This window comes from Dendrobates tinctorius, unplaced genomic scaffold (genome assembly GCF_039654945.1).
Source record: "Dendrobates tinctorius isolate UK_male_01 unplaced genomic scaffold, ASM3965494v1 ptg000016l, whole genome shotgun sequence".
Classification (NCBI taxonomy): domain Eukaryota; kingdom Metazoa; phylum Chordata; class Amphibia; order Anura; family Dendrobatidae; genus Dendrobates; species Dendrobates tinctorius.
The window spans coordinates 27,571,666-27,593,350 of NW_027361684.1; the positions used below are offsets into that span (position 1 = coordinate 27,571,666).

Here is a 21,685-nt window from a genome sequence, read left to right on the forward strand (position 1 = left end):
ATTGATTGACTTTGTCAGAAGGACTAGCGGGAAAAAACAGAGACTCCCGCCAGGGCCTGGAACATAAAAGGGATCGTTGTATTGACACCTTTCTTACTGTGAACATTGTTCTCATTTGAAGCTAGTTATATAACATAGAGAATTCCTGCATTGATAACCGCTTTGCTATTATTGTATATTTAACATTATACGCTGTGAATACCGTGTTCTCACACGATTTACTTTCTGTTCCAAATCACCCCATTCTTATACTTGTGTTCAGAAAATAAATAGATAAGTTGGTTACTTCCGCCTTGTCCTTGTCTCTGTATTGCATGCAGTGACCTGCTTACACCTACGGCACAAGATAAAGAGTAAAACGAACAGTGTAAGGACCGTAAATTATTGTACATTAGAATACAGTAGCGATGAGCGAGTATACTCGTTACTTGAGATTTCCCGAGCATGCCCGGGTGATCTCTGAGTATTTGGATGTGCTTGGAGATTTAGTTTCTGTTGCCATAGCTGCATGATTTGCGGCTGCTAGACAGCCTGAATACATGTGGGGATTGCCTGTTTGTTAGGAAATCTCGAGTAACGAGTATACTCACTCATCACTAGAATACAGCAGTTTGGCTATACAGAATATCAACGTAATTCTAAGCTCACACTATTGTTCTATGATTACAAATAAACAAAATATTATAGTTAGTGATGTCTTGGTCCTAATACCTTAACCTACGGTGCATTACTGTCACTATTGGGGATCGCTGCAGCTAAGACGAATGTCCCTCTACAACGGCTTGGTCATCTTTTTTGGCTCTGGCTCTGCTCCCTCTGCTTGAACTCTTAGCTCTGGTCTCTTTTCTCTGGTTCCGGCTACCCAGCTCTGGTCGCTCACTCCCGATTCTAATTACTGCACTCTTTACTCGGGTCTGGCCACTTAATTCTTCATAATTCAGGCACCTCCAATTCACTGCCCTCTGGGGCCTTTTATAATTAACTGCGCTATAGTTGTCACTTGACCTGGTGTCTCCTCAAATCTCTTCCCCTCAGGAATCAGGTGTTTCATTATGCAGTTCCTGCTGATGCAATGCTTTCCACTTTTTCTTGTCCTACAATCTTTGGCCAGTAGATGGCGGTGGTCACTTGTGGACATTCTATTATAAATTAACTGTGGAAATCTTCCCTTTGTTCATTTCCTTACAAGTGCATAATACATAAAAGTCACCAACGCTCTGCTGACTCAGTAACTACAGAGTGCAAATTTTCTCTGACATTAAAATTATTTAAAAAAAACTGAGTCAAGAGCTTCACAATGCCAAACATTAGATGGAGTGGTGTAAAGTTGTCACTGGACTTGGGAGCAGGGGAAATGTTTGCTGTTGACAGATAACGCTTCTCTATCTGGTAGTCTGATGGATGAATTGGTGACTGTCAGACAAATGTTATCTGCCAGACTGAATTATGCTAACAGTAAAGTTTGGATAATGCTATGGTGTTGTTTTTCATGGGTAGGCCTAGGCCCCTTAGTTCCAGTGAAGGAAAATCTTAATGCGTCAGCATAACAAGGCATTTTGGACAATTGTAGCTTACAGCTTGTGGGAACAGTTTGGGGGAACGCCCTTTTCTGTTCCAGCCTGACTGTGGCCCAGTGCACAAAGCAAATTTCATAAAGGCATGATTGAGTGAGTTTGGAAGTACTTGACACAGAGCCCTGACCTCAAATCCATCGGAGTTATGGATGAGTCACCGAAGGAGGAAAAAACAAAAATAATAGCTAAGTCCAGAAAACCAGAGAAGTTGGAAGCTATCGGACTGCAGACCCCTGAACCTATCCACAACAACTAGCAGTAGCCGTGGGGGGTACCTACGGTGCCCTAGACCCCTCGATCACAGCCGGAGAACTAAATTAGCCTAAAGACAGGGGAAATCTAAACTGCCCCAGAGCAGACCCCAAAGCAATAGGCAGCCCCCATCATATAATGACTGTGAAGCAAGATGAAAAACACTAACACAGATAGAAAGATAGGTTGAGCAAATGATGGGGCCCAAGCTAACTAAATAGGACAGGATAGAAAAGCTGCTGTCTGCAATCCGCAAAACCCTATCCAAAAATGAACCAACAGACTGATAGGAAAAACAGGCCCTGAAGTCGCTAGGCTTCAAAAAGACTATATCAGCACTCAGGTATATTCTGAAGACAGAGCCAGAGATCAACAGATCAGAGACAAAAATGGAATTCAGCTCACCCCAGGCCGGGGATGGCTGAACTCCAAAAAACAAGGCAAACAAAATAGAACTATAGTGTACAAAAGGCAGAGCAAAACTTAGCTTTGAGTAGCAGAAATCAGACTGGTCTCCAAGAATCCAGCAGGAAGATCACCAGCAAGGCAGCAGGGCGTCGGCTGCCTTATATCCAGTCATCAGTTCCTGTGACCCAGTCATGATCTACCTGCTCAGCTGTTTGGTAATCAGCCTCACTACCTTCCTTCGCCAGAAGAGGGAGTTCATCAGACCTCACTGGTGAAGGGAAAAATGAACTCACAACACATTGGGCAATTTTGGGATTAATTAGAATGGAGATTGCGAGTCGGACCTCTTTGTCTAACATCAGTATCCGACCTTACAAGTGTTCTTGTGGATGAATGGGCAAATATTCCCACTGACACACCCCAAAATCTTGTAGAAAATCTTTCTAGAAGGTTGGCAGCTATTTATAACAGAGTTGCATGGCTTTGCAGCTATAATGTGTAAGGATTTAGAATGGGAGGTCATAAAATATGTAGGTGTCCTAATACTTTTATCCATTTAGTTTACATTAGAAAATTTTCCAAGTGAATATTCCAGACATACAAAATCAAAAGAACATTTCTCATTCCTAAAACTGGTTACCTGGACTTCAAATTAAGTTGAATTGGTTTGACATTGTGAGTGGGGTCTGGTATAACGGCATTCTCTTTGGAAACTATAAATGTACAAGAATATATTAAAGCACCTCAATGAAAAGAAATCCATACTTTACCCATTAGGTGCTCAGTATATGACCGATAACACAATTTAGAAATTCATTCATAGAGTTCAATAGATTTCAGATATGTAACACTTTGTTCTAGATGCCAGGTTTCCACTGCTTCCTTTGCAGGGGAGGGGTTGTTGAGATGAGAAGTAGTTCTAATCTTCTGTAATCTTCTTGTTTCTGTATTGATTATTTGCCTAACTAATGCATGTATCATCCTCTGTGTTATATTCCCTCCCAGGAGTTGACTCTCGTAATGGAGACTCAGTCTTTGGAGCAGCAAATTCAAAGTGTGGAGCGCAACATTACTTTCCTAAAAAAGGAACAAATAGAAATGTTGCATGATCTTCAACTGGAAATTCTGCGCCTTCAGAAACGTTGTACAGGTGAGCTGTTTTTTTTTTTGTACACCAGTTTTTACTCATTCCTTCCATCAATTGTCACCAACATCAGGTTCTTCAGTTCATATAAAACAATAAGGCCTCATTGGAACATGTGTATTTCATGCACATGTCCTATTCATGAATTCCACGAATAGGGCAGATACCCATTAAATTTCGGATTATCTGCACACAAAAAAAGCAAGAGTTGTCCGTTTTTGGTTACTGTTGAAGATCAAACTCACCAAATCAAAGGGTCCATAAAAAATCGGATAACACAGAGATCTTTATCGGCTTTTTCCGTCTAGATTTTATTTAAACTTTTTTATGCTTTATTTTTTTTAAGCAAAAAACGCTATTTGCTGTAAGTATATGTGAAAATATTAAAATATTAATAGCATTGCAAATTAACTGAAAACTTCCAACACTGATTACACAAGAACCATAAGACGGATTTTTTCACCATCATCATTTTAATCAATTTAACACTGCCAACCTGACAGTGTCTGTAGGTTACTTAGCAAAATCATAGTGTCAGTGTAACGAATGGAAGCGGAGGCAGAGATGGTGAAGTTCACATTCGTTTTTATTTTCTAAGTGGAACCTCGGGACCACAGTCCGGGGGGCTCCGAAGGGGGCGCGACTAGTGAGCCCCGGGCACCCATAGTAAAGCCCCTCAGGCAGGGCCAGAATGGAATACCCGGAGGACACAGGTGCTACCTCCAGTTAGACCCCGAACACGTGGCAGCTGTCACAGCGGGACCAAAAGGGACAACAAAAGTTACAGCAGAGTCCGTAATGCGCTGGGTCCTGGATCTGGGTAGTTGGTAAGGAGTCGGTTCCAGTGACCTTCACACAGTCCTTGTACTCGGATGGCTGTAGGCGGAATTGGATGGCTTAGGCCCAGTTGGTTGCTGATATAACCAGGTAACACAGGATACTGATATGCTGTGGAAACAGAGAGCATTAGACAATGCACAGAGACTGCAGATGCAGCGCAGACAGGTGAGCATGAGAACCGGATGTAGCAATGATAGATACTCGTTGCTCCGGCGCTCTCCCTATGGAGGAGAGGCCAGAAATAGCAGCCAGTGTGCTGCTATTGGTTGATTGCATTTTTTGAAAAATGCACGCCACCCCTTTAAGAAGGCAAGAGAGCGGGCGGGCGTGCCCTAATAGCCTTAGCTACAGATCTCCTCACAGGACGCCAGGAGGAGGAGGCAGTAGGGAGGACAGAACAATGAGCAGCAGCATGAGAGGCTCGAGGTGAGTGCCCAGAACGGAGAGCAGCGGCAGGCCTGGACGCAGCGCCAGGACGGGGACCGGGTGTAACAGCCAGGTTCGCTTTAAGTGGTCACTTTTAAGGCATGTTTAATAAATGATGTTATGAGATGGAATTTCTGTGAATTTTTGAATACACCATAATAGTGGGAAAACACCTTTAATAATATTGATGACACCAACACATGAGTACAGTACGTGTATAGCAGAGAGGAGCTACAAGCCATAAAGTGAGGACCACTGGACGATAAATGACCCCTATATTGCTAATCCACTACATTGCTGCAGTCAGGTTCTATTATCTCTGTTGCAGTACTACCCATTCATAGAGTTCATCAAAGACAAAAGAACAGCTTTATATACTGGATTGATAGCTTAGCTGTCAGACAGTGTAATAAAAGATCAATGAGATTCATGTTCTGTAAATAAGAAATCGCACAAGATGTATTTTACTCCCATTTACCACCTGAGCACACTGCTGTTCAGCCAAGGAACAGCTGCCATGTGTGAATCCCCAAGAGCTCCTACCATAGATTCCTACCTACTGTAAATCATTCTTCTGGCACAATGGGGGATCTTTGTGACAGGAGCTAGTACCCAACATTAAGTATGCAGACAGCAATGACATGGTAAAATACAGGACTCTATTTCAGCCAATTATTCTCAAAGACAGAAATATTATGATTGGTATTATTTATTTACTTGCACATCTTCACTTATTTTATGTACCGTATTGTTTAATGAATAAACATAAGTTCTGGTGAAACATAAACATAAGTTCTGGTGAAGAACATGGAGGAAAGCTGTTATTTCATATACAATGTCACTGAGAGAAAGCAATGCAATACTCTCCCCGACTGCTCCCATTGTCACACTCTCGTAGTTAATTGCAAGCTGTTCAAATGGTAAGCTACGTAAGCTAAAGTCTGATCTTGCCCCTGTGTACAGTATTAGTATGTGAGACCTGACCTTGAAGAGCTCGTAAGGAAAATGTCTCCAGTAAGGCTGTGTGCACACGATGCGGATATCCAGTGGATCCGCAGTGGATTTTCCGCACAGAAATGCTGCATATCCGCATTGTGATGTACAGTAGCATAGAAATCAATGAAAAAAAAAACGCTGTGCAAGCGCTGTGGATTTTTCCGCGCAGTTTTCCTGCGGTAGAAAATCCGCAGCATGTTACTTCTTTTGTGCGGTTTTCCACCTCCCCTGTCACCAAATCTGCAGGGAGAAAACCGCGATGGAAAACCGCACAAAAACCGCAAGAAAACCGCAGGAAAAATGGAAGAAATCCGCAGGAAAAATGCAGGTCATTTGACCTGCGGATTTCTTCAATTCTGCGCTAAAAAATCAGCAGGGAAAAAAAGTCCGTCTGCACTCAGCCTAATAATGACGTCTCTCATTGTACAGTAGTTACAGTGGGGGGGTAGTTGCAGGGTGCTGGAGGGTGGAGATATCTGGAGCTCCACAACTTTATACTGGATTGGTGCCCTCTTAATTAATATATCAGTCCTAAGAAGAACCCCTTGGATCAGGTAGCCTTTTAGACTAAGTAGTTGCATGTACATCATTAATTATATACATATATATATATATAAAGGAAATAGTATTGTTTCTCCAGCGATCAGTCCAATGGTAGGGTAAAATATAACTTTTATTTTTCCACATGCTTAACGATTCCAGCTGTATGAATTGGTGCATTATCATCCTGAAAGATGGCGTTCCCCTCTGGGAACAGTGCATGATCCATAGGATGCACTTGGTCTCCCAAAATGCCTAAATAATCGTGGCTGTTAATTCTTCCATGAAGGGATATCATTGTCCCGGCGGATCTCCACGAAACAGCACCCCAGATCATCACAGACCATCCGCCATGTTTTACGGTTGGGAGAAGGCAGTCTGGATGGAATGCTTCTTTCGGCTGTCTCCACACGTACACTTGGCTGGAGGTCAGAAATAGGGTAAACCATGATTCGTCTGAGAATCTCACATGTTTCCACTGCTCGAGGGATCTATTCTGGAGGTTTCTACACCACTCTACACGCTTGGAAACATTTGTCATTGAGATCAGCGGTTTTCTAATTGCAGCTCCTCCATGGAATCAAGATTTGTGCAGCTCCCAACGAACAGTTTTTGTGGAAACTGGGTTCTGTAGGTGTTCATTGAGCTCAGCAATGATTTTCGGAGCCGTGGTCTTGCGATCCTCTCTCCCAATTCGGTTTAGAGTCCGACGGGCTCTCTCAGTCAACTTCGACTTTCGTCCGGACCTGTGCTTTGCTGCGGACGTTTTTCCTTCTCTTTCAAACGCAGTCATTACTTTGGAGACAGTACCTCTTGACACGCCAAGCTTTCGGGCACTTTCTGTTACACTAGTGCCTGCCATACGAGCACCAACAATTTAGCCTCTTTGAAAATCCGAGAGGTCTGCCATTGGTATCAGGTTCTCATCAATGTTCTTACAGTTCTGCAAAACAAACAGTTAATTTACATACACATATCACATAACACAAATAATCAACTACAAAACATTACCATATGTCACGGTTTGCATGTTTATAACATGTTCGAAGATTATGATGCCAAAACGCTTGTTGTTTCCATTATTTTGTCCAACCCCTGGAATATATATATATATATATATATATATATATATATATATATATATATATATATATATATATATATATACACTCACTGGCCACTTTATTAGGTACACCATGCTAGTAACGGATTGGACCCCCTTTTGCCTTCAGAACTGCCTCAATTCTTCATGGCAGAGATTCAACAAGGTGCTGGAAGCATTCCTCAGAGATTTTGGACCATATTGACATGATGGCATCACACAGTTGGCGCAGATTTGTCGGCTGCACATCCCTGATGCGAATCTCCCGTTCCACCACATCCCAAAGATGCTCTATTGGATTGAGATCTGGTGACTGAGGAGGCCATTTGAGTACAGTAAACTCATTGTCATGTTCAAGAAACCAATCTGAGATGATTCGAGCTTTAGGACATGGCGCATTATCCTGCTGAAAGTAGCCATCAGATGTTGGGTACATTGTGGTCATAAAGGGATGGACATGGTCAGCAACAATACTCAGGTAGGCTGTGGCGTTGCAACGATGCTCAATTGGTACCAAGGGGCCCAAAGAGTGCCCAGAAAAAATTCCCCACACCATGACACCACCACCACCAGCCTGAACCGTTGATACAAGGCAGGATGGATCCATGCTTTCATGTTGTTTACGCCAAATTCTGACCCTACCATCCGAATGTCGCAGCAGAAATCGAGACTCATCAGACCAGGCAACGTTTTTCCAATCTTCTACTGTCCAATTTCGATGAGCTTGTGCAAATTGTAGCCTCAGTTTCCTGTTCTTAGCTGAGAGGAGTGGTACCCAGTGTGGTCTTCTGCTGCTGTAGCCCATCTGCCTCAAAGTTCGACGCACTGTGCGTTCAGAGATGCTCTTCTGGCCACCTTGGTTGTAACGGGTGGCAATTTGAGTCACTGTTGCCTTTCTATCAGCTCGAACCAGTCTGCCCATTCTCCTCTGACCTCTGGCATCAACATGGCATTTCCGGCCACAGAACTGCCGCTCCCTGGATTTTTTTTCTTTTTCGGACCATTCTCTGTAAACCCTAGAGATGGTTGTGCGTGAAAATCCCAGTAGATCAGCAGTTTCTGAAATTCTCAGACCAGCCCTTCTGGCACCAACAATCATGCCACGTTCAAAGGCACTCAAATCACCTTTCTTCCCCATACTGATGCTCGGTTTGAACTGCAGGAGATTGTCTTGACCATGTCTACATGCCTAAATGCACTGAGTTGCCGCCATGTGATTGGCTGATTAGAAATTAAGTCTTAACACACAGTTGGACAGGTGTACCTAATAAAGTGGCCAGTGAGTGTATATATATATATATAAATCAAGAAAAATAGGCAGCACTCCAAATTAAATGTGAAAAAAGTGGATACTTTACTGATCCTCAGGTGGCAACGTTTCAACGATGACCCGTCTTTATCTTTTTTTATTTATTTATATATATATATATATATATATATATATATATATATATATATATTACATACATGCATACTGTGCCTTGAAAAAAAATATTCATACCCCATGTAATTTACCACAATTATTCACCTTACTGTTGTGAATTCACTTTCTGGCCTACCTCTGGTTACTAGTGAAGGTAGTGGAGCAGGTTATATTGACAGAGGGGTCGAGAGTTCTCTTTCCGGGCTCCCTCTGGTGGTTACAGGAGGTAATGGAGCTGATCTACTAACAGAGGCCTGCCACCTGATAATGAGGAGGATGATTGGACATTTGGAGTTTCTGATTGGATTTAAGACAGCCGACTCCCTCTATCCCTGCTGGTGATTTTTTCCTGCTTCCTGAGGTCTTAGTTTCCAGTTCAGTCCCTGCATGCTCAAGCTAAGTGTTCTTTGCTATTGTTCACATTTGATTTGGTTTTGTCTATTCAGTTTTGTGTGGTCAGCCAGCCCCGACTGGGGCTGTGCTGAATTTCCATCCTTATGTTACTGCTTGAGCCAGTTTGTTTTTGTCCCTTATTAGATTGGCCTCTTTTTGCCCTGCTTTCAGAATATACCAGAATGCTGAGATAGTGGGCGAAGTCTAGTGACTTCAGTACTTTTCTATCAGACGTGTTGGACATTTTTTGCTGTTTTTTTTGCGTGATTGCAGACAGTGTCTTTCCTTTCCTGTCCTGTCTAGTTAGTGTGGGCCCCATCATTTGCTCAGCCTATTTTCCTACCTGCGTTTGTGTTTTCATCTTGTCTCACCGACAATATATGTTTGGGGGCTATCTATTCCTTTGGGGTCTGCTCTGGGGCAGTTTAGATTTCCCCTTTCTTGCTTTAGGCTTATTTAGTTCTCCAGCTGTGTAGAGTCATCGTAGGTACGCTCCACGGCTACTGCTAGTTTTGTGGATAGGATCAGGGGTCTGCAATCCGCTTAGTTACCAACTTCTCTGGTTTTCTGTGGCTTGGCTTTGTTTTGCTTTCCTCCTCGGTGACCCAATCATAACAGAATCACCAGCCTAAACCGCAGATTCTAGGGTACTCAAAAGCAGGAAAGAATTGCAAAAAAAAAAAGTGTCAGAATTTTCTTATGTATATTTTTTCCTCTTTTTCTCTGGGGCCGTAAGAGGATTTTTTAATAGAGATTAAGCAATTGTCTGACCATGTTGAGCAGCTCGCTGCTGAAGTGCGGGGAATTTCCGCCTATCTCGCTCATTCACCTGCTGTTGAACCAAAAATCCCTACTCCTGATGTGTTTTCTGGGGATCGGTCTAAATTTTTGAATTTTAAGAATAATTGTAAACTATTTCTTGCCTTGAAGCCTAACTCATCGGGGAGCTCTGTGCCGCAGGTTAAAATTGTCATCTCCTTGCTGCACGGCGATCCCCAGGATTGGGCTTTTTCTCTGACACCTGGAAGTCCTATTCTGACTAATGTGGATGCATTTTTTCAAGCCTTGGGGTTGTTGTATGATGAACCTAATGCTGTTGATCAAGCTGAGAGAACCCTGTTGGCATTAAACCAGGGTCAGGATTCTGCAGAGTTATACTGTCAAAAATTCCAAAAGTGGGCGGTCCTTACTACATGGAAGGATATTGCATTGACAGCTCTCTTTCGGAAGGGTTTATCAGAGACCGTAAAAGATGTTATGTTGGGATTTCCTGTTCCCTCTGGTCTGGATGATTCTATGTCATTAGCCATTCAAGTTGATCGGCGTTTACGTGAACGTAAGACTACACGGGAGGCACTGCCACCTTTTGAACAAACGTCTGAACCTTTGCAATGTGATGGGGTTTTGTCTAGGGCGCAACGTCAGGAGTTTAGAAGGCGTAATAAGCTGTGTTTTTTTCTGTGGAGACGCCTCTCATACTATTTCTGTCTGCCCTAAACGAGAGAAACGTTTTGCACACATATTTGCTGTGGGCAGTGTACAACCTAAGTTCCTTTTGGCAATTACTCTGATCTGCTCCTTATCCCCGTCTTCTACTGAGGCTTTCGTGGATTCAGGAGCAGCGTTGAATCTGATGGATTTGGACTTTGCTAAACGCTGTGGTTTTTCCATGACGCCTCTGCAGACGCCTATTCATTTGAGGAGTGGAGACATTGGTTGCAGGGAGCTAGACATCAAGTTGTGGTCCTCACCGATCACAAAAATTTGATTTATCTGGAGTCGGCCAAACGCTTGAATCCTAGGCAGGCTAGATGGGCCTTGTTTTTCACGTGTTTTAATTTTGTGGTCTCTTTTCTTCCGGGCACTAAGAATGTTAAGACAGACGCCCTTTCTATGAGTTTCTTTGCCGATTCTCTTAATGTGACCGAGCCTACTACCATCCTAGGTGAGGGGGTAGTTCTTTCTGCCATTTCGCCCGATTTGAGACGCGCCCTGGAGAAATTTCATGAGGATAAACCTGAGCGTTGCCCTATGGAAAAATTGTATGTTCCTGACCAGTGGAGAAAGAGAGTGATGTCTGAAATTCATTGCTCCACATTGGCTGGTCATCCACGTATTTTTGTTACCAGAGATTTGGTGAGTCGGTCTTTTTGGTGACCTGCCTTATCTCGTGGCGTTAGGAATTTTGTACAGTCCTGTGGGACTTGTTCTTAGTCTAAACCCTGTTCTCGCTCTAGTGGGTTGCTGATGCCCCTGCCAGTGCCCAAAAGGCCATGGACCCATATCTCAATGGATTTTATTTCTGATCTTCCTGTCTCTCAGAGAATGACTGTTATCTGGGTGATTTGTGATAGATTTTCGAAGATGGTCCATCTTGTACCACTCCCAAAATTGCCATCTTCCGCTGAGTTGGTGCCCTTGTTTTTACAACAGGTGGTTCGGTAACATGGGATTCCTGAGAACATTGTGTCCGACAGAGGAGTCCAGTTTGTTTCCAGATTCTGGAAAGCCTTTTGTTCCAATCTGGGAATTCAGTTATCCTTCTCCTCCACGTTTCATCCCCAGACCAATGGACAGTCTGAGAGAACAAACCAGACCTTGGAGTCTTATTTAAGATGTTTTATATCTGCTGATCAGGATGATTGGGTCTCATTTTTGCCCTTGGCCGAATTCGCACTGAACAATAGAGCTAGTTCTGCCTCTTTGTCACCCTTTTTCTGTAATTTTGGGTTTCATCCTCGATTCTCTTCAGGGCAAGTGGAATCTTCGTCTTGCCCAGGTGTGGACACTGTGGTTGAGAGAATGCAGCAGATATGGGACCAAGTGGTGGATAAGTTGTCACTCTCTCAGGAAAAGGCCCAGCGATTTTCTAACCGGCATAGGACCATTGATCCCCGGTTTAAAGGGGTGATATGGTTTGGTTGTCATCTAAGAATATTCCTATGAAGGTTGCATCTCCAAAAATTAAGCCAAGATTTATTGGACCTTATAAGATTTTTGAGATTCTTAATCCTGTTTCTTTTCGATTGGATCTTCCAGTTACGTTCAAGATCCATAACGTATTTCACAAGTCTCTGTTGAAGAGGTTTGTTGAGCCAGTTGTTCCTATGGCAGCACCTCCTGACCCTGTGTTGGTTGAAGGCAATATGGAATATGAGGTAGAGAGAATTTTGGATTCTTGTTTGGTTAGACGGAGACTCCAGTATTTGGTCAAATGGAAGGGTTATGGCCAGGTGGATAATTCTTGGGTCTCTGCCTCTGATATTCATGCCAATAGATTGGTTCGTGCTTTTCCCCTGGCCCATCCTGATCAGCCTGGTGGCGTGGATGAGGGTTCGGTGACCCCTCCTCAAGGGGGGGTACTGTTGTGAGTTCATTTTCCGGTCCACCAGTTGTGAGTTCTCCTTCCAGGCTCCCTCTGGTGGTAACTGGAGGTAGTGAGGCTGATTTAATCAGTAGAAATCTGCCACATGTTAATGAGGATGACGATTGGGCCTCAGGAATCTCAGACTGGATTTAAGACAGCCGACGCCCTAGTCTGGTGCTGGTGACTCCTTCTGGCTTGTCAGGTCTTTGTTTTCAGCTCTGTTCCAGTCATCTAAAGCTAAGTTTTTTCTGCTAATGTTCACACTTGATTTTGTTGGTCAATTCAGTTTTTTGTGTGGTCAGCCAGCCCCGGCTGGGGCTGCGCTAAATTTCCACTCTTATTTATCTGTATTTGCCAATATGCTTTTTGTCCCTTATTAGATTTGCCTCTTTTTGCTCTGTTTCAGAGTGCTGATATAGTGGGAGAAGTCTAGTGGCTTCAGGGTTAATTTTGCTATCAGAAGTGTTGGACTTTATTTTTGTAGGGTTTTTTGCAGATTGCAGACAGTATCTTTCCTTTCCTATCCTTTCTAGTTAGTTTGGGCCCCATCGTTTGCTCAGCCTATTTTCCTGCCTGTGTTTGTGCTTTCATCTTGTTTCACCATAAATACATGTGTGGGGGCTGTCTTTCCATTGGGGTCTGCTCTGGGGCAGTTAGTTTTCCCCTTTTCTTGCTTCAGGCTTATTTAGTCCTCTGTCTGGCTGTGACGAAGCGTCTAGGACCATCGTAGGTACTCTCCACGGCTGCTGCTAGTTGTGTGGTTAGGATCAGGGATCTGCAATCTGCATAGTTACCAACCTCTCTGGTTTTCTGTGACTTAGCTCGTTTTGTTTCTTTCTCCTCGGTGACCCATTCATAACAGATACCCCTGCGGACACCTATCCCTTTGAGGGGTATTGATGCAACTCCTTTGGTGGAGAATAAACCCCAGTTTTGGACCCAGGTGACAATGCGGGTCACCCCAGACCACCAAGAAAATTGTAAATTTTTGGTGCTGCACAATTTGCATGATACTATTGTTCTGGGTTTTCCCTGGTTGCAAACTCATAATCCTGTTTTGGATTGGAAATCTGTGTCTGTGTCATAGGAGTTATGACTGTGCAATTGAGTTAATGCCCGGGTGTAAATTTCCCAAGGGTCGGCTTTTCAATTTATCGGTACCCGAACATGATGCTATGCGATCTTATATCAAGGAGTCGTTGGAGAAGGGTCATATTAGACCATCCTCTTCACCCTTAGGTGCTGTTTTTTTTTGTTGTGACCAAGAAAGATGGTTCATTAAGGCCTTGTATTGACTATTGTTCCCTTAACAAAATCACTGTTAAATATCAGTACCCGTTACTCCTGATTTATTTTCCAGAGTTAAAAGTGCCTGCTGGTTTACCAAGCTTGACCTCAGGGGGGCGTATAATCTTATTCGCATCAAGCACAGGGATGAATGGAAGACGGCGTTTAATACTCCGGAGGGACATTTTGAGTACCTGGTGATGCCTTTTGGGCTCACTAATGCCCCTTCTGTCTTCCAATCTTTTATGAACGATATTTTCCAGGACTTTGTGGATAAGTTTTTGATCATTTATTTGGATGATATTTTGATCTTTTCCAGTGATTGGGATTCTCATGTGGAATATGTCTGGACTGTGTTCCGGATTTTGAGGGAAAAATTCCCTGTATGTTAAGGGATCGAAATGCCTCTTTGGTGTACAGTTCTTGTGGAACTAATTTATGGACTTCCATGCGCTGCTTGACAAAATACAGGATTCCAATTATGGTGGAAGATTAATCATTTATTCCCAACGCATTTCGAAGCAAGAACTACTTCTTCCTCAGGGGATGACATGTTTTTGTCATCCCCTGAGGAAGAAGTAATTCTTACTTCGAAACGCGTTGGAAATAAATGATTAATTTTCCACCATAATTGGAATCCTGTATTTTGTCAAGCAGCGCATGGAAGTCCATAAATTAGTTCCATAAGAATTGTCATATCAGCGGTCACTTGTTTGACCTTTGGACGTGCAGCAGCTGACTACTAATTGTACATGCCTGATCTCTCCTGCAATAGGTGAGTGAAGTTCTTTTATATTTTTAATATCAACCCGGATAAGACCCTATTTGCGCTTTTTTGTTCCTATAGTGTACTATATTGAAACTTCTTTGGTGTACAGAGGATTTCATTTTTGGGATTTATTTTGTCTCCGTCGGCTATTGAAATGGACCCGGCCAAGGTACAGGCCAGTTATGATTGGGTTCAGCCCACTTCTTTGAAGGCTCCCCAGAAGTTTTTGGGTTTTGCTAATTTCTATCGTAAATTTATAGGTAATTTTTCTGGTATTGTCAAACCACTGACTGATCTGACCAAAAAGGGCGCTGATGTGGTGAATTGGTCTCCAGAGGCAGTTTTGGCATTTCAGGAGCTTAAGCGGAGATTCACTTCTGCTCCGATTCTACGGCAACCTGATGTCTCACTTCCATTTCAGGTGGTGGAGGTAGATGCTTCTGAGATTGGTGCAGGAGCTTTTTTGTCCCAAAAAGATCTGGTGAAATGAATCCCTGTGCCTTCTTTTCTCGATAATTCTCCCCATCTGAACGTAACTATGATGTGGGGAATCGGGAATTGTTGGCCATGAAATGGGCATTTGAAGAGTGGAGACATTGCTTGGAGGGAGCTAAACATCAAGTTGTGGTCCTCACCGACCACAAGAATTTGATTTATCTTAAATCATCCAAACGCTTGAATCCTAGACAGGCTAGGTGGGCCTTGCTTTTCATGCGTTTTAATTTTGTGGTCTCTTTTCTTCCGGGCACTAAGAATGTTAAGGCAGACGCCCTTTCTATGAGTTTCTTTGCGTATTCTCTTATTGTGACCGAGCCTACTGCCATTCTAGGTGAGGGGATAGTTCTTTCCGCCATCTCGCCCGATTTGAGACGTGCCCTGGAGGAATTTCAGGAGGACAAACCTGAGCGTTGCCATATGGGAAAATTGTATGTTCCTGACCAGTGGAGGAAGAGAGTAATGGCTGAAATTCATTGCTCTGCGTTGGCTGGTTATCCAGGTATTTTTGGTACCAGAGATTTGGTGAGTCGGTCTTTTTGGTGGCCTGCCTTATCTTGTGATGTCAGGAATTTTGTGCAGTCCTGTGGGACTTGTTCTCGGTCTAAACCCTGTTCTCGTTCTAGTGGGTTGTTGATGCCCCTGCCGGTGCCCAAGAGGCCATGGACCCATATCTCAATGGATTTTATTTCTGATCTTCCTGTCTCTCAGAGAATGACTGCTATCTGGGTGATTTGTGATAGATTTTCTAAGATGATCCATCTTGTACCACTTCCAAAGTTGCCATCTCCTTCAGAGTTGGTGCCCTTGTTTCTACAACAGGTGGTTCGGTTGCATGGGATTCCTGAGAACATTGTGTCAGACAGAGAAGTCCAGTTTGTTTCCAGATTTTGGATAACCTTTTGTTCCAATCTGGGAATTCAACTATCTTTCTCCTCTGCGTTTCATCCTCAGACCAATGGGCAGACTGAGAGAACAAACCAGACCTTGGAGTCCTATTTGAGATGTTTTATATTTGCTGATCAGGATGACTGGGTCTCATTTTTGCCCTTGGCCGAATTCACACTAAACAATAGAGCTAGTTCGGCCACTTTGATGTCGCCCTTTTTCTGTAACTTTGGGTTTCATCCTCGATTTTCTTCAGGGCAAGTGGAATCTTCGACCTGCCCAAGTGTTTACACTGTGATAGAGAGAATGCAGCAGATTTGGGACCAAGTGGTGGATAAGTTGTCCCTCTCTCAGGAAAAAGCCCAACGGTTTTCCAACCAGCATAGGACCATTGGTTCCCGGTTAAAAGTGGGTGATATAATTTGGTTGTCGTCAAAGAATATTCCTATGAAGGTTGCATCTCCAAAGTTCAATCCAAGATTCATTGGACCGTATAAGATTTTGGAGATTCTTAATCCTGTTTCTTTTCGATTGGCTCTTCCAGTTACATTTAAGATCCATAACGTGTTTCATAAATCTCTGTTGAAGAGGTTTGTGGAGCCAGTAGTTCCTATGGCGGCACCTCCTTACCCTGTATTGGTTAAAGGCAATGTGGGATATGAGGTAGAGAAAATATTGGATTCTCGTTTGGCTAGACGGAGACTCTAGTACTTGGTCAAATGGAAGGGTTATGGCCAGGAGAATAATTCTGCTTCTGACATTCATGCCGATAGATTGGTTCTACTTTTCACCGGGCCCATCCTGATTGGCCTGGTGGTGTGGATGAGGGTTCGGTGACCCCTCCTCAAGGGGGGTACTGTTGTGAATTCACTTTCTGGCCTACCTCTGGATATTAGTGAAGGTAGTGGAGCTGGTTTTATTGACAGAGGGGTCGCGAGTTCTCTTTCCGGGCTCCCTCTGGTGGTTACAGGAGGTAATGGAGCTGATCTAATTAACAGAGGCCTGCCACCTGATAATGAGGGGGATGATTGGACATCTGGAGTTTCTGATTGGATTTAAGACAGCCGACTCCCTCTATCCCTGCTGGTGATTTTTTCCTGCCTCCTGAGGTCTTAGTTTCCAGTTCAGTCCCTGCATGCTCAAGCTAAGTGTTCTTTGCTATTGTTCACATTTGATTTGGCTTTGTCTATTCAGTTTTGTGTGGTCAGCCAGCCCCGGCTGGGGCTGTGCTGAATTTCCATCCTTATGTTACTGCTTGTGCCAGTTTGTTTTTGTCCCTTATTAGATTGGCCTCTTTTTGCTCTACTTTCAGAATATGCCAGAGTGCTGATATAGTGACTTCAGTATTTTTCTATCAGATGTGTTGGACATTTTTTGCAGGTTTTTTTGCGTGATTGCAGGCAGTGTCTTTCCTTTCCTGTCCTGGCTAGTTAGTGTGGGCCCCATCGTTTGCTCAGCCTATTTTCATACCTGCGTTTGTGTTTTCATCTTGTCTCACCGACAATATATGTTTGGGGGCTATCTGTTATGATTGAGTCACCGTAGGAGGCAAAAATAGAAATGCTAGCTAAGTCCAGAAAACCAGAGAAGTTGGCAGCTATCGGATTGCAGACCCCTGAACCTATCAACACAACTAGCAGTAGCCGTGGGGGGCTCCTACAATGCCCTAGGCCCCTCGATCACAGCCGGAGGACTACATAGCCTAAAGACAGAAAGGGAAATCTAAACTGCCCCAGAGCAGACCCCAAAGCAAAAGGCAGCCCCCCACATATAATGACGGTGAAGCAAGAAGAAAAAACAAAACACAGACAGAAAGATAGACTGAGCAAAGATGGGGCCCCAGCTAGCTTAGATAGGAAAGGACAAGAAGGCTGCTGTCTGCAATCCGTGAAAAACCCTATGAAAATAAGAGCCAACAACTGACAGTAAAAAAGGCCCTGAAGACGCTAGGCTTCAAAAAAGGCTATGTCAGTACTCAGGAATATTCTGAAGACAGAGCAACAGGCAAAAGGAGATTCAGCTCACCCCAGCAGGGAATGGCAGAATCCAGAAAAGCAAGGAAAACAAAACACTAATGCAAAAAGGCAAAGCAGAAATCTTAGCTTTAGATGAGCAGGAATCAGACTGGTTTCCTAGAAGTCCACAGAGAAATCACCCGCAGGCCACAAGGGCGTCGGCAGCCTTATATCCAGTCATTAACTCCACTCAGCCAGTCATCATCATCAGCCCCAGGTGTTTGACAATCAGGCTCACTACCTTTCTTCACCAGAAGAGGGAGTTCCTCGGGCCTCAGTAGTGAAGGGGAAAATGAACTCACAACAGTACCTCCCCCTTGAGGAGGGGTCACCGAACCCTCAACCACGCCACCAGGGCGATCAGGGTGAGCCCGATGAAAGGCACGCACCAATCTTTTGGCATGAATATCAGAGGCAGAGACCCAGGAATTATCCTCCTGACCATAACCCTTCCACTTAACCAAATACTGGAGTCTCCGTCTAGCCAGACGGGAATCCAGTACTTTCTCTACCTCATATTCCATGTTACCTTCAACCAATACAGGGTCTGGAGGTGCAACCCCCGGAACAACAGGTTCAACAAACCTCTTCAACAAAGATTTATGGAACACATTATGGATTTTAAATGTGACAGGAAGAGCCAAACGAAAAGAGACCGGATTAATAATCTCCAAAATCTTGTAAGGTCCAATAAATCTAGGCTTAAACTTAGGAGAAGCCACCTTCATAGCAATATTTTTTGATGATAACCACACCATATCACCAACCTTAAACTGGGGACCAATGGTCCTATGTCGGTTGGAAAACCGCTGGGCCTTTTCCTGGGAGAGAGATAACTTATCCACCACTTGGTCCCAGATCTGGTGCATTCTCTCCACCACAGTGTCAACACCTGGGCAGGCAGAGGGCTCCACCTGCCATGAAGAAAATCGAGGATGAAACCCAAAGTTACAAAAAAAAAGGTGACATCAAGGTGGCAGAACTAGCTCTATTATTTAAAGCAAATTCGGCCAAGGGCAAAAATGAAACCCAATCATCCTGGTCAGCAGAAATAAAACATCTCAAATATGACTCCAAGGTCTGGTTTGTTCTCTCTGTCTGCCCATTGGTCTGAGGGTGAAAAGCAGAGGAGAAGGACAACTGAATTCCCAGCTTGGAACAGAAAGTTCTCCAAAATCTAGACACAAACTGGACTCCTCTGTCAGATACAATGTTCTCAGGAATACCGTGCAAGCGAACCACCTGTTGTAAAAACAGGGGCACCAATTCAGAGGAAGACGGCAACTTAGGGAGTGGTACAAGATGAACCATCTTAGAGAACCTATCACAAATCACCCAAATAACAGTCATCCTTTGAGAGACAGGCATATCAGAGATGAAATCCATTGAAATATGGGTCCATGGCCTCTTGGGGACAGGCAAAGGCATCAACAACCCACTAGAGTGAGAACACGATTTAGACCGGGAGCACGTCCCACAGGACTGCACAAAATTCCTGACATCACGAGACAAGGAGGGCCACCAAAAAGACCGACTCACCAGATCTCTAGTACCAAAAATACCTGGATGACCAGCCAAAGCAGAGCAATGAACTTCAGACATCACTCTCTTCTTCCACTGGTCAGGAACATACAACTTTCCACTTGGACAATGCTCAGGTTTGTCCTCCTGGAACTCTTCCAGAGCACGTCTCAAATCGGGCGAGATGGCAGAAAGAATTACCCCTTCGCCTAAGATGGTAGCAGGCTTGGTCACCACAGGAGAATCAGCAAAGAAGCTCCTAGAGAGGGCGTCAGCCTTGACATTCTTAGTTCCAGGAAGAAAAGAAACCACAAAAATAAAAAAGTGTAAAAAACAAGGCCCACCTAGCCTGTCTAGGGTTCAAGCGCTTAGCCGACTCTAGGTAAATCAAATTCTTGTGGTCAGTGAGGACCACGACTTGATGCTTAGCTCCCTCCAACCAATGTCTCCACTCCTCAAATGCCCATTTCATGACTAACAGTTCCCGATTCCCCACATCATAGTTACGTTCAGATGGAGAGAACTTTCGGGAAAAGAAAGCACAGGGATTCATTTTAGATGTTACAGGATCCTTTTGGGACAAAACAGCTCCTGCACCAATAAATTTCCGATAAAAATTAGCAAAACCCAAAAACTTCTGGAGGGCCTTCAAAGAAGTGGGCTGAACCCAATCGTAAATGACCTGTACCTTGGCCGGGTCCATTTCAATAGTTGACGGGGACAAAATAAATCCCAAAAAAGAAATCCTCTGTACTCCAAAAAGGCATTTAGATCCTTTGACATGCAGGGAATTCTCCCTCAAGATCCGGAACACAGTCCGAATATGTTCCACATGAGAATCCCAATCCTTGGAGAAGATCAAAATATCATCCAGATAGATAATCAAAAATTTATCGACAAAATCTCGGAAAATATCGTTCATGAAGCACTGGAAGACAGAAGGGGCATTAGTGAGCCCAAAAGGCATCACCAGGTACTCAAAATGTCCCTCCGGAGTATTAAACGCCGTCTTCCATTCATCCCCATGCTTAATGCGAATAAGATTATACGCCCCCTGAGGTCAAGCTTGGTAAACCAGCAAGCACCTTTAACTCTGGAGAATAGATCAGAAATCAGGGGTAACGGATACTGATATTTAACAGTAATTTTGTTGAGGGCGCGATAATCAATACAAGGTCTTAATGATCCAAAACCGGCACCTAAGGGTGACGAGGATGGTCTAATATGACCCTTCTCCAATGCCTCCTTAATATAGGACCGCATAGCCTCGTGCTCGGGTACAGATAAATTGAAGAGCCGACCCTTGGGAAATTTACACCCCGGGCTCAGTTCAATTGCACAGTCATAACTCCTATGAGGAGGCAGAGACGCAGACTCATTCTCTCTAAATACATCATAAAAGTCCGCCAAATAATCAGGAACATCATGCGACTGAGGAGAGGTGGAAAACACCGGAGCCTCACTAAAGGCACACCGACAACCCCAACTCACCACAGACACAGATTTCCAATCCAAAACTGGATTATGAATTTGTAACCAGGGAAACCCCAGAACAATAGTATCATGCAGATTATGTAACACCAAAAACATGCAATTTTCTTGATGGTCTGGGGCGACCCGCATTACCACCTGGGTCCAAAACTGAGGTTTATTTTTAGCCAAAGAAGTAGCATCAATCCCCCTCAAAGGGATAGGCGTCTGCAGAGGTGTCATCGGAAATCCACAACGTTTAGCAAAATCCAAGTCCATTAGGTTTAGAGCTGCTCCCGAATCCACAAAAGCCTTGGCGGAAAATGTGGACAGGGAGCAGATCAGAGTAATAGCCAGAAGAAACTTAGGTTGAACACCACCAACAGAAAACGTGTGTGCAAGGCGTTTCTCGCGTTTAGGACAGACAGAAATAATATGCGAGGCATCTCCACAGAAAAAACACAACTTATTACGCCTTCTGAACTCCTGACGCTGCTCTCTGGAAAAAACTCTATCACATTGCATAGGTTCAGACATCTGTTCAACAGGTGGCAACACCTCTCGTGCAGCTCTGCGTTCGCGCAAACGCCGATCAACTTGAATGGCTAAAGACATAGAATCGTCAAGACCAGAGGGAACAGGAAATCCCACCATAGTATCTTTTACGGCTTCTGACAACCCCTTCCGAAAGAGAGCAGCCAAGGCATTATCATTCCAGGTAGTAAGTACTGCCCACTTTCGGAATTTTTGACAGTACAATTCTGCAGAATCATGA

General features: G+C 43.8%; 1 protein-coding gene across 1 annotated transcript in view; it reads left to right on the forward strand.

Annotated features, from left to right (window-relative positions):
* Nucleotides 1-21,685, forward strand: part of CCDC92B (coiled-coil domain containing 92B) — a 152,225-nt gene that overhangs the window by 21,632 nt on the left and 108,908 nt on the right. The window contains exon 2 of the mRNA XM_073565589.1: nt 3,240-3,384. Within this exon, the coding sequence (XP_073421690.1) occupies nt 3,255-3,384 (130 nt within the window). The 5' untranslated portion in view covers nt 3,240-3,254. The remainder of the gene's footprint in view (nt 1-3,239; nt 3,385-21,685) is intronic.